Source organism: Eretmochelys imbricata, chromosome 1, assembly GCF_965152235.1.
Source record: "Eretmochelys imbricata isolate rEreImb1 chromosome 1, rEreImb1.hap1, whole genome shotgun sequence".
NCBI classification, from domain to species: domain Eukaryota; kingdom Metazoa; phylum Chordata; order Testudines; family Cheloniidae; genus Eretmochelys; species Eretmochelys imbricata.
Genome location: NC_135572.1, coordinates 33,351,600 through 33,365,794, shown reverse-complemented (window position 1 = coordinate 33,365,794; position 14,195 = coordinate 33,351,600). Strand labels below are relative to the sequence as shown.

The 14,195-nt window shown below is 39.8% G+C and overlaps 1 protein-coding gene across 2 annotated transcripts in view; it reads left to right on the top strand.

Annotated features, from left to right (window-relative positions):
- Window positions 1–14,195, top strand: part of PGR (progesterone receptor) — a 52,507-nt gene that overhangs the window by 20,082 nt on the left and 18,230 nt on the right. For both annotated transcript variants that reach the window (XM_077805619.1, XM_077805610.1), the window contains one exon: window positions 5,684–5,800. In XM_077805619.1, the coding sequence (XP_077661745.1) occupies window positions 5,684–5,800 (117 nt within the window). The remainder of the gene's footprint in view (window positions 1–5,683; window positions 5,801–14,195) is intronic.

Here is a 14,195-nt window from a genome sequence, read left to right as displayed (position 1 = left end):
TCAAGGATGCAAGCCTCCAACTCCTTTAAAGTTAGTAAGTAATCTAACTAGAAAATGCATTAGGTTTTCTTTGTTTTGGCTTGTAAATTCACTGTGCTGGAGGGAATATGTATTCCTGTTTTTGTGCCTTTTTGTAACTTAAGGTTTTGCCTAGAGGGATTCTCTATGTTTTAAATCTGACTGCCTGTAAGATTATCTTCCATTCTGATCTTACAGAGTTGTTCTCTTATCTTTTTCTTTGTTCTTCTAATAAAGTTCTGATTTTGAAGAATCTGACTGGGTTTTTTTGGGTCTTAAAAATCCAAGGAGTTTGTGCTCATCTTGTTTATTCTCAAGCCTCCCCAGGAAAGGGGGTGTAAGGGCTTGGGGGGATATTTTGGGGAAATAGGAACTCCAAGTGGTCCTTCCCTGTTCTTTGTCTAAAACACTTGGTGATGGCAGCATTTTACCTAATCCAAGGGGAAAGACTTTGTGCCTTGTGGAAGTTTTAACCTAAGCTGGTAGAAATAAACCTAGGGGGTCTTTCATGCGGGTCCCCACATCTGTACCCTAGAGTTCGGAGTGGGGAAGGAACCTTGACAGAGACTTATCTTGATTTTCTTGTCTTGGTTTGTTCATATTCAGAAGTAGTTGTTTGTGGTGTTCAAGGGACAGAGGATAAATTGTCATTGGTCAATATCAAGGCATTTGAATAGCTAACGAGAAACATGGCCACAGTCAAAAGTGAGTCTGGAACTATTTTCTTGGTTGAAAGGATGGTGGATGCTTATGTAGGTCTTGGTAGGGACATAAAAAAATAAAAGGCTCCTCAGTGCTCCATAAGGGATACTTCCAGAGGGAAAACTTTTATGTGTGTTCCTACAGATGGCTTACTTATACTTGAGTTTCCTGAAAGTATCAATATTTGAGACAGCAGGCAAACTCTGACATATCACTGCATATAGTATAGGCCCATAAAATCATTCCAACCAATAAAATCATTTCAAAACTAGATACATACTGAGTATGCCCTATTTCTTCTCTTAAAGCCTCTGTAGCATAGAGAAATACTGAGAGGGCTTTCAGAGCTAACTAAGGCAAAATAGGGGAGAGATCAACTAAATATTGCACAGACTATGAAGGAGAGGGATATGGTTAAAAATAAGCATTCTGCTTCTTGGTCTGTTGCCAGAAATATGAAGCGTTGTTTTGTTGCTCTTTAATGTTTTACTGGGGAAAAAAAGGGAATCGTGGAGCGGATGTGATGGAAGAAGGCAACTGTAACAACGGAGGAAGAGTCCTGTGTAAGTTTGTGTCTCTCACCAACAGAAGTTGGTCCAATAAAAGATATTACCTTACCTACCTTGTCTTTCTAATATCCTGAGACCAACACGGCTACAACAATGCTAAAAAGGGAATGTAAACATTAAAAACAAAAACTAAAGACATTCTATTTTGGATGGTTTGTCAGTAATTCTTGGCATCTTGCCAGAAGAAAATGCCTACTTTCTCATGAAGTAGATACTCATAGTTGTACCTGTTACTGAGAGGACATTTTCAGATTGTCCTTACTGTTCATCTGTAGAACAAGTCTTGCTTAACACATACTTATTTTACCAGAAGTGGGCAAAGAAAGGGGATACAAAAAACAGTAGCTGAATTTCATAACGACCATCTCAGACTTGTTTACTACCACTGGCAGTAAATAGCTAAATCAAACTAATACTGCTCTGAAAATAAATACACACATGAAAAGAAACGACGATTGAAACAACATTCGCAGGTCCACACCAGAAAGGAGGAACACAAATTTCACAAGGTTGGATGCTTCCTTGTACTTGATCCATACCTTTTTTGCTCCACATAATTGAGCTGACAATGTCCAACTAACATGTTTTTCTATTGATATTTTGATACTTCCACTTACTTGGAGTCCTGGTTAGAATTAGGAGGTACCGAAACATGGAAGTGGGGGAAATTTAAAAAGTTTTAAACACCAAAAAATAAGTGTGAGGTTAATTTGGATGGATGAGTGAAGGTTGGAATTTTTTATCCAGTCAGGTTGACCCATCCATAATTAAAATGATTGGCAATACAGTTTCAATCAAATAATCACGGGATAGAATGATAATACTTTAGAGCATAATTTTGAATTTGACTTGAATGAGAGAAGAACTGGGCCATCATTATTATTTGTTGTATTTGACTACAACATTATATCTTGGCAATGGAATGCTAATAAGATGACAGCATTGCTGGAATGTAATTCACATTAAAATATCATCAAGACAACAAGATTCAATTTTAACACACACAAAATAAAGCCTAACATTCAAGTAATTACACAACTCTTTCAGTTTGACTAAAATTCTTTACAGTCCAATTTTAAAACTTTGTTTTTGCTAAGGAAAATCAACTGAAGCAAGAAAGTATCCATAACATCAGGAAGAATACCCAAATCCTAAAAATTGCAAGACCAGAAAAGATAACTTTGTACATGATTCAGTCTGATCCACCTGCTTCTGCCTTGCTTGCACTAGTGGTTCTTGAATCTTTTTGGTGCCCAAAGAATTTCCCTTTGGATTCTGTTCCACTCTCCAAATGCATTTACTGTTAAGAACTGATTCATCATACCTAACTAAACTTTTCCTTCCTTAGTGTCCAGCTGTTGCTGTTTGTTCTACCATTTTCAACACTTCGAATGGTTCCTGTCCTTCACTGATTTTGTTTCCATTTAAGGAACACCCCATGTGAACAGAAACTGTTTAAAAAAGGACTTGTCATTTGGATATGATCTTCTTACTCTTCATGCTTCTGTGGGGCTGCTGCAGTCTGCTAGCCTCTTCCTGGTGATGCAACAAGTTTGTGCGTTGTATAATCAGCTTCTGGCAGTTTCTTAAAATAATGTAGCACCCTGTATCACTAAAGCAGGTTATAATTGAGAAGTTTTCTATTATGAATTTTTTGGTATAGACAAGTGGCTGCTCTATGGTAAGAACAGCATTAAAGTCACCAAAAAGGGATTATGGAAAATAAGCAAACAAATCAGTATTGGAATCAATCTGAATCAGGCATGGGATTGTAAAAATCTGTAAAAGTTTTTTCTCATTGAATGTACATTATGGTCAGGGCCTATGTGTTCTGGAACCACAATTTGCAATAGAATTCACCTCTGGACACAGAATTGTGTGCCAGAGTCTGATGTTTCATTTAAAAAAAAAGTTTCTAGCCTATATGGTTGAGCTCAGTGGGACTACAGATATATGAAAAGTTCATTGATCCTTAGATTCTAAGATCAGAAGAAATCACTGTGATTATGTAGTTCAGGGATCGGCAACCTTTGGCATGCGGCCCGCCAGGGTAAGCCCCCTGCCTGGCCGGGCCTGTTTGTTTACCTGTAACGTCCACAGGTTTGGCCGATCGCAGCTCCCACCTGCCGCAGTTTGTTGTTCCAGGCCAATGGGGGCTGCGGGAAGTGGCGGCCAGCACATCCCTTGGCCCGTGCCACTTCCCGGAGCCCCCATTGGCCTGGAACGATGAACCGGGGCCAGTGAGAGCTTCAATCGGCCGAAACTGCGGACCCGACAGGTAAACAAACCAGCCCGGCCCATCAGGGGGCTTACCCTTGCGGGCCGCGTGCCAAAGGTTGCCAAACCCTGATCTAGTTTGACTTCATGTATAGCACAGATCATAGAACTTCCCCAAAGTAATTCGTAGAGCATATATTTTAGAAAAACATCCAATCTTGATTTAATAATTGTCAGTGATGGCAAATTCAGCACAACCCTTGGTAATTTGTTTTAAATGATTAATTGCTCTCACCATTAAAACTGTATACCTTATTTCTAGTCTGAATGTGTCTAGCTTCAACTTCTAGCCATTGAATTGTGTTATATCTTTCTCTGCTAGATTTTGAAGGGACCAATATTAAATATTCCCTATGTAGGTACTTACAGACTGTAATCAAGTCACCCCATAACTGTTGCTTTGTTGAGCTAAATAGATTGAGCTTATTGAGTCTATCACTCTAAGACATGTTTTCTAATCCTTTAATCATTCCTGTGATTCTTCTGTGAACCCTGTCCAATTTATCAACATCCTTCTTAAACTGTGGGCACCAGAACTGGACACAGTATCCCAACAATGATTGATACCATTTTGGACCTGTACCACTCCTTTCCCTGATTAAAAAAAAGTTTAATGAACTTGTTTATATGTCAAATGCTGTATTTTCTTGGAATAACTAACAGACAAAGGTAGAAGAGTGAACGTTGGACAGTGGTTCAGGTACCAGCCTGGGATTCATGAGACCTGGGTTCAATTTCTCCTATGATAGATACTTCTAATGTGAATTTGGGTAAGTCATTTAGTCTCTCTGGCCCAGATTAAACGGTATTTAAGAGTTGCAGTACTCAGCATTGCGATGTCTAGCTGATTTATGAATCTAAATCTCATTTTCACAGGTATTTAGGCACTTAGGAGCCAAAATCTCATTGGCAGTTGAAGAGATTTAAGTGCCCAAATCCTTTTTGAAAATGAGATTTAGGCACCTGAATCAGTTAGGCATTGCAACAACGAGCACAGCAATGCCTAAATACCTTTTAAAATCTGGCATCTGGGCCTTAGTTTGCCATCTGTAAAATTGAGGTAATAGTACTTTCTTACCTTACAGTGGTGTTGCTAGCATAAAAATAAATTAAAGATTGTGAGATGCTCAGATATTGTGGCAATGGTGGCCATACAAGTATGTTAGGTAGATATTATAAAAGTACATATACATTTCTGCAATGGTGGCCATACAAGTATGTTAGGTCGATAAATAGAAGTACATATACATTTCTTTTGTGTGTATTCCCTTTAGATGTCACTGTTACATGTTTTTCTCAAAAAAAAATAATTTCTACCATTTCATAACTTTTATAGAAGACATGAGCATATTTTTTGTTTTGCCAGTATTGTGCATTAAGCCTCCCAATATATAATGGGTTTGGTCAGTGCTTAGTTTATAATGAAAGAGATGCTGGGGCTCAAGCAATTTTATTTACTTTCAAGCCCTGGCACAAATTAAGTACTGGGTTTGGTGTTCCTATCTGCTGTAAAATGTGGAGGATAACAAATATAATTGAAAAAGGAATAGACATTTTCCAAGATCAGTGAAAAGGGCTGCAGGGCAAATGTAGCATTCTAACAGGGCCCACTCCTGGGATGCTGAGTGCCCCAGCTTCTGTGGCCTGAAGCAGGAGTTGAGGATACTCATCCCCTTGCAGGAGGTGGCCGACCCCTCAAAGGAAAGCACCCTCAATTACCCCAGGAAAAGGAGAAACAATGTTTTACAAGGAGGGAAATAAGATCCGAGAAAAGACCCAGAAATGGAGAAATCCCAGATTCGGTACTGTTACCTGATTTATGTATGAAATGTCGATTGTACAGTAACGTGAACAGTATATACTGGCCGTGCCCTATTTTGGAACTATAGAAGACTGGTGAACCATAAAGAAGCCAAAACAATTACTATAATAAAACTGTGTCAGATGGTAATATCTGAAAGATAACGTTAAAAAAATCTCTAATGATTCTTGTAATGGGACAGTCAGCCTTTGGTTTGAAGCCTTTTTAATTTTTGGCTCACCATACATTGGATCAGAGAGAGAGACATGACACAATCAGAAACTTTGTGTTAATTCTGGATTTTTCTTGTTTACAGGACAGCATAATTATTTATGTGCTGGAAGGAATGACTGCATAGTTGATAAGATTCGCAGGAAGAACTGTCCAGCATGTCGCTTGAGGAAGTGCTGTCAAGCTGGCATGGTCCTTGGAGGTAAGATTCTTGTAAAGCCTGGATTCAGAAAAATAATCAATCAGGAACTTTACTGCAATCCACTTAGTGTAAATATTACTACTTTGGAACTTCAATGACTTAAATAAAGGACATTAAGTTAAGGAAAATATATTTCTAGAGGGATAATTTGTCTGGGTATTTTAAATAGTTTTAAACTCATTTTAAATTCTTCTGAATAAAAACACCTTCAAATGAATTCTCTTTCTGGAGCAAAGTTTGTCTTGTATTGCATATACATAGGTGGCTCACTAACATGGACTGATCTTGCAGGCTTTTATTTGTTTTTATTTTATTTTTTTGGAGTTGGAGAACTTGTTTTAGGAAATAAGTGGGAGTTGAAAATAAAGTAGTTCACTCTCTGTGTCTCTATCCACCTTTCGTCTGGGTGGATGGCAGCAGCATTCTGTCCTTCTGCTTTAGTGAGTAGGGAGAGGGCTTGTTAGCTCTGGCCCTACATGGACTGGATACTGAGAGCTGAAAACTCCAGTCTGCCCTGGTATATAGTAATAAAACAGAGAGGTTGGTATAGACAGCATTCTGCTTTTTCTGGGTAACTGCAAGCAAAGCCAGCGGAAAGCTGAACACTGCTTCAGCAGACCCACAGCCTGGGAGCCACTGACCTATAGGGAGACAGTCCAGTCACACGGTAAGTTTTGGAGTGCTTACATGCAGAAAGGACAGATACATATCCCTGTATTTTTCAAACTGCTGATGTAGCATTTTAGATGGTAACTCCCATTAACCGTGCACAGCTTTTGAAAATGTATGGCTAAGATGATAAGAAAAGAGCTATTCGAGGATGGTAGAATGGAGAAAAATGGATAAACCTGAATAATAGAAGAGAATTAAAACAATAATTTTAAAAATACAAAGAAAGAAGAGACAGAATAAACTAGTATGTCTTGAATGGCATTCATTTAGAGCTGTAGAACCTATTAGATTTTTTTTTAACTAACTTGTTTCAGCTGGAAAAAAATCAAGATTACACTGTGGGTGGTAGATATTTAGGGCATAGGGCTCCATGTGTCACCTTTACATCTGCACATGAAGGGGAGAAGGAGCTTGTACCCACATATGGGGCTTGGGATTAGGGGTATGGAAGGGAAATTGCCATTTACAGTATGCTTCCCTATCTCCAGTTCCCACTGAAGACCCTCTGGGGTTTAGGCTTTGCAAAGTTGGGTGGATGGGGGTGGAGAAACTGGCTGGGTTCTTCGGGATTCTGCATCTACTCTGTAAACAAACACCACACAAAAAAAAAGCTAAAATATCCAGATGGACTAAGACACTGTTTCCTCTTGGTTTCCTCTTTAAAAATTGGATGTTTGTCTCCTCCCTTTAGGGGAGCTCAGGAGCAGTGGCCACAAAGAACTGAGCTGTTCAAGAATCAGTGTGAGTTTGGCAGTACAGTGGGGGTAAAAAATATCCATGCCAAAATCTCTTGCCTCCTGTGAATACCCTGGAATCCACACTTTACAGTGGGAAACACCCAGCTTCTTCCACAGGTGTGGATATCACCCAGACACTTTTGCATTTAGTAAAGAGGGACTATTCATATGCATAAAGTTAAGTACATGTTTATGAGTTTGCAGGCTGTGGGGTCTAAGGGCTTCTCTACATATGAAGTTACTCAGGAATAACTCCATGTGTGGACATTCTTATGCTGGAACAAGAGTGCCATGTTCCTGTTTAACTTAACTTTGAACGGCGTAAGGGTGCAAATGGTTTGTCATGGACAGAGCAGGGGATGGCAGGAGAACATTGGGAGTGGGTGGTGTACTGCAGGTGCTTTCTCCTTTAGTCCACAAGTTGTGGCCACCTCTTGAAGCAGGGTGGCCCATGCTACAAGTGTGGCATCAGTCTCTGAACAGTTAACAGAGGATAACACAACTCATAATTTGTCTGTGCCTTTAAATAAACGAAACTCAAAGGCAACCAGTTAGTTGCAGTGCTTGAGGGCAAGGCTCTGACTGGGCACTGGGGTTCTAAGCTAGAACTGATGAGCTCCTGCACTGCCCCAGTCTCACCCAGCACTGCTCCTGGGCCCTGAGAAGAAGCTGACAAGACTGCTCGCTGGGTTGCTGGATCCCACTTGGTCACTGTCTCCTCCTGGCCCTTCTAGCCTGCTCTGAGTAGGTTTCCTTCAGCAGGAGGAAAGGAGTACTTGTGGCACCTTTGAGACTAACCAATTTATTTGAGCATAAGCTTTCGTGAGCTACAGCTCACTTCATCGGATGCATACTGTGGAAAGTGTAGAAGATCTTTTTATATACACACAAAGCATGAAAAAATACCTCCGTCCACCCCACTCTCCTGCTGGTAATAGCTTATCTAAAGTGATCACTCTCCTTACACTGTGTATGATAATCAAGTTGGGCCATTTCCAACACAAATCCAGGTTTTCTCACCCCCCCCACCCCTATCACCCCCCCACACACACAAACCCACTCTCAGCAGGAGGTATCCAGGCACCAACACCCCCAGCTAGGGCCAGAAAAGGCCTGATAGACCCTATCACAAGGGCTTTTCAGGGCTGTCTAAATTATGCCAGAGACTGGGCTGCGCTTAAAGCCCCTGGAACCTTGTCTCCTCCTGGACTGAATTCAGTGCAGCACAGAACCTCACCCAAGGTCTTTAATGAGTACAAGTGGTCGTGGCCTCTGTTTTTATGTCTGATGAGGTATAGATGACACCTACAGCATCCCACATGGTCCTAACATCATGATGAGGGTATTGAGTCTGTACTTCTCAGCAGGGAGTGTGCCACATGGTGAGTCATCAACTTCACTTTCTGCAGCATCTAGAAATTCCAGAGAGTTCTCCCATCTAAGTGCTTCTGGGAACTCGGTTTGTCGCAGGAGATCTGTCAGATCATCACAGCTTTAAGTGCCAATTGTATATAGAAAGATTAAATCTGGAGGCTTGACTTTTTCTGCACTTTGCATGTGTTTGTGGATGCTGGATTAGAAAAAAAATGCTTGGTCTTCCATTTACCTAATGCAAGTGTAAGGATCTGAAAAAAGGAATGAGACATCTGTGCTTCTTGCTGCAGATGATAAGAGCAAACGCTGTTGAAAATTCATAAATTCTAGATACTGACACATGGGAGCCTGACAAGAGGCTGTGCAATAACAATCACATTTCAAAATATAAGAAATTATAAACACAATTGAATTACAATAAGTGTTTTGTTTCCTAACCTGTATTAGACTGCTTAGCAGTCACAGCAGCTAGTCATGTTGCATTTCCAACTGACAGTAACACATTTTAGAAGAAAATGTATATTCACATTAACAGAGAATAGCTTTCATTCTTCAAAGAGATTATGCTGCTGGAAATAAATCAGGTCAAACTGACCGGCTGTAAACCTTTCCGCAAATTAACATTGTGCTTTTAAACCCACATTTTCCCATTAGTTCCCCTACCCAGGTGAACAAATCCCACGTTTGTCCGTAGTAGTATAAAGAACCTCTTTGAAAGTGTATGCTTAACCGCGGTTAAGCATATACACTTTCAAAGAGGTTCTTTATACTACTATTCTTAATACTTTCTGCAAAAAGTTGAGAAAACAAATACACCAATATTTTAAAATATGTAACAATCTTGTAGTTTCTTATACACTTAAATAAGTCTGCATGATTTAAACAATCCATATTCTTAGGGTGATAGTTCCTTTATCACTCTGGCATCTGTATCAATGCTGTGCCACTGCCTTCTGCTGGGGATCCATAATTCCCATGATAATTATACGGTAAAAGTGCAATAAATAGGGTCGCAGCGCCAAAATTCACTTCATATTGAACAAAAGGGAATGCAAAGGCTAAAAATGATCTTTCCACCAAAGAAATGAAAATTCACTTTCATTTTAACATTCAAACTTATTTTCCTAACTTTTAAACCCCACTAGGTTCCTAAAAAGGGACAAGGATGAAAAAAAAATTGGGAACACTTGAGTAATTCATATACTTATTCATACAGATACAGGAGATGGGGGCGGGGGGGGGGGGAGAATACTGAACATTTTCTCTTTAAAAGATATTCATAGTGCTCCTGAAAACCAGATCCCCTCAATAATAGCATAATATGAAATGTCTAGTTTATATCCTTATTTTTTACACTGACCTGAAAGTTATTTGGAACAGGTAAATAGCATTTTCAATTTTTGCAGAGGATTGGGAATCTAATGTTTTGTAAGGCTTCAATATCATTCATAATCCTAATCTCTCTTGCATTGTTTGTGGGCAGTAATGATAATTTAAAGAAAATGTGATAAAAATTGTTAAATGATACACTTTTGTTGCTAGTTCCAGCACTTTTTTATTATTCCCTTTGAACAAGAGTTGAGCAATGAGTGTGAATTTAGTAGACTTATGAATGTGAGTTTGGCACATTTAGCCCATCGATTTACATAATAGAGACAATTGAGGCTGGATTTTAGGGCCTTATCCTGCACCATTAAAATCAATGGGAGCAGCATTGGAGCCTTAATGCCAAACATACCTTTAGATTGTACCAGTACCATTACTGGCTTTAGTATTTGTTGTCTGTCTGTGGGGAAGCTGTTCCTGTGAGTCACCTTCTGTGTAAACTGGAAGCAAAACTATATGGAAGCATTCTGTGGCCATACTAAAAAGTGTACTTTTGTTGGAGTTTTAAAGGTTAGTACTGTATTAAATACAGTGCAGATTTGGAGCCATACATTGTCTTCAGAATCAAAACTACTTCCATCCAGTAGACTTTAATAAAAAACCCTGTGCGAGGAAAAAAGAAATTATAGATAGGAAAAATGCTTATTGAGTCATCTAGTTTGTCCTCATCTGTCACAGCAAGGTTGTTCCTCACAGTATGTATTTTCTAGGGTTTTGGCCAGTCCTGTTCTACATGTGCCAAAATGAAATAGCTCCTCCATTTATTTTGGGAGATTATTCCACATTATCGCAGTTCTCAGAGTTAGGAGTTTTGAGTCCTTGCTCACCCCCGTACCCACACAGAGCCAGGTCTGTGGGGGCGCATGACTCCAGCAGATCTCCCCACCCAGGAGCGCCACATAGTCCTGTTTCCCACCTGATTTCTTGGGGGAGAAATCCTTTAAGAATGTCCCAATATTCACCAGAAAGGCATATCCAGCAGTACATGGGGCCAGAGGAAAGGGGATATTACACCTCCTTGCAGAGCCAGAACTCCAGCAATTTCCTCTCCTTTCTCAGCTGCACCAGGTGGGGTAGCTGCACCTTTACAGCTTCAGCAGCCCAATGACGTCAGCAGTTCCAGACTCTGGAGGATGGGAGATTGTTGGATGGGCATAGCGAGCACGCGACTTCACTGCCCTAAACCGTACTGACATTAGAGCATATGATCCATAATTGCTCAGTGGAGTTTTGCTCTCTTGCGTCTGACACCTCCGGAGACCAAAGCCTCCCCCTTGTATAGCATGTGGTGCAAGGTTTCAAGAGGAGAGAGGCTTATGTAGAAACAGGACGAAAAGTACTATCAAATGGGAGTGTACTAAATCTATATAAAAAGCTCAGCCTTATATTTTTTCCAAGAGAAGGATGTTGTGCGGGAATGGCCCAAATGTTAAGGAAAAGGGGGGTTTATGGTTGGGTTATTTTTTAATGAGGATTATAAAAGCACAGAATAAATGACTGAGAGCCATCCAGTTGTGCCACTGATGGCCTGTTCCTATTATTGGTTGCCATCATCCTTTCTCTCTCTGCCCTCTATTGTTTGTTACACTCAGTTGTTGCTTTTCATTTTTAAGAAGGGTATAAGTTGTTGGGGCAGGAACCGTGTCCACCTGTGTGATTGTACGCTACCTAGCACAAGAAAGCCCAGATGCTGGGCACAGCTATAATACACATAATTAATTTGGGCCCCAACTGGGCAAAGATCCGTAAGCACATTCCTAACTTTAAGGATATAAATTGCCCCATTAACTGTAATGTAACTACCCATAGTGTCCTAGACTTTAAGGGCATAAGGGACCTAGATCATCTAGTCTGACCTCCTGTATATCACCAATACCAACCAGCACCAAAATCCAACTACTAAAATTAGACCGACGTTTACAGCCACTGGAGGTTAGACTGTTGTGTACCACAGGCAGAGAACAGAGGAGATCAAAGTGTACCAGTGCTCGAGTCCCCCTCTATGGCAGGGAAATGATTAGGTGGGATATTCCCAAATAATCCTGGCAAGTGACCTCCACACACATGCTGCAGAGGAAGGCAAGAAGTCCCCAAGATCATTGCTAGTCTTACCTGGGGAAAAAATCCTTCCTGACCTCACATATGGTGATTAGTTAGACCCTGAGCATGTGAGCAAGAACTAGCCAGCCAAGCACCTGAAAGAGAGAGAGAGAGAATGCTTGATGCTACCTCAGCACTGTGTTTTTAAGTTAGGCATGTGCTTAAGTATCTTGTTGAATCAGAACCATATTTTTCCTTTCCTTAATGTCATTCCATTAACCATCAATCTAAGCAATTTTCTCACAGTTTGTTTGCAGCCTGCTATAGTGCAAAACCTCCCTTTCAGTTCTTAAACAAGCTATATACATTTAGTTCTTTTGGTCTTTCCCTGCAGCCCCTTAATCATGCATTGAAATCTTCAATGCCGACACTTAATATTGCTTAACCAACCTGAGACAGGCTACAAGACTTTACAGAGACTATGAGTATCTAATGATTCCCACTTGGTATAGACTGGCATGTATGGCTGTTTAGTCATTGGACTAAACTTACTGCTGGGAGTAGTGAGTGTAGCCTCCACTGACAGTTATTGAGCAGCAGCTTCTATTGAGTGCTACCTGTTCTTATGGTCTACTTAGCACAGGAGTGAATTGGATTGTGTGTATATTATATTAACAACACATTAGCTATGTTTTCAGAAACGAATTTCTAAGCAGTTAAATGCATCTGAATGATTTTAGAATTAATTTTGATGTGCTGTAAGTAAATAGGTCCGTAGAGTACTCACAAACTCTCTTGTAGAAACACTGCAGTCTAATTTGCATTTATAGCACCCTAAGTAATAATTCTTCTTCTTTAGTAATTAAAAAGTTAAAATACTGTGGACCTTTATATTCTGACACTTCTCCCCCTGGAGTTGTCACTCCCTCAGTTTTGTCATTAGCTTTCTGGTAACATCATTCCAGAACTGAACACATTAATTTGTCACCTCCTTGCGCTTCTGCATGCATGCCCCACATGAATGACACTTCTGCATATGTAGTACACAATCACATTTGTCTTGTGTTGTTTCTGTACTGCATTGCAAACTTATATGCAGTCTCCTGAATACGGTTGCCCCAGCTTTCTCTGACTGTTACAGCTTTCTGGATTTTTCCCTTCCACTGAATCTATGCTGCCAATTATTTTTCCAAGCTGAATCTCATTTTATTTTTTCTTGCTGATATTTTCAACCCTTCTTGATCTCTGTTATCTCTTTGTCTTCACTACAGTTCACAGCTTGAAGTATAATATTTTTTAGCCCTTTCTGCCAGATCAGTAGCAAAGACTTTAAAAATGACCCATGTCTAACACTGATTTCTTGTTGTGCCCTACTGATAGAAAATCACCTTTCAGTTAGCTTTCAGTCCCTCTGACAGTGCTCATATGCAATTTTCAAGGTAATATTTCCTAAAACACTGCATCAAATGCTTTATTAAAATCAAGATGTATTACCTCTGCTTTGTTCCCTTAGCATATTTACAATCTTCTGAGGTGTATAGAACTTGTTCTCTCATATGGAAACAGAGGAGCATGGTGACCTTGGAGTAAAAACCATGGTACGGTGTCAAAAATAATGAATCATTGACATTTTTCGCCTGATTACGGGTTGTGGAGAGGGTGAGGCATTAGTGTCTTATGAGAAGACTAGCTATCTAATACAGAATGCCTGGTGCACCATGGTACCTGACATGTAATCTGCTTCTATACACATGCTTAAAAGGAAAAATCAAAGTGCAGGATTATGCGCCAAAACAATGTAATGAATCTCACGTATGCATGTTAAGCATTTATCATTTAAGTAGTTTTTATTATGTTGTTGGTTTATATTCAGTAGTTGTACACAGTTCCCATGCACTATTAATGTACTGTCCAATAACGTATAATAAATTGTGGATTTGGGAACTGTGGGTACCATGAAGCTGCTGGTGTGACTGAACACCCCAATGACAGAAGCTACCAAAGGTTTGCTGACAAAATGCACACAGCTGTTATGTGTTATGATGAGTTAGTGCCAAAGTGACATTACTATTATTTATTCAGTATAGGACTAATTTGGGATGTTGGTTCATCTTAGAGCAGGAAATAATTTTAAATATTTTGTATAATACAATTTAAAAACCCATATATTGTTAAACCTCTCATTT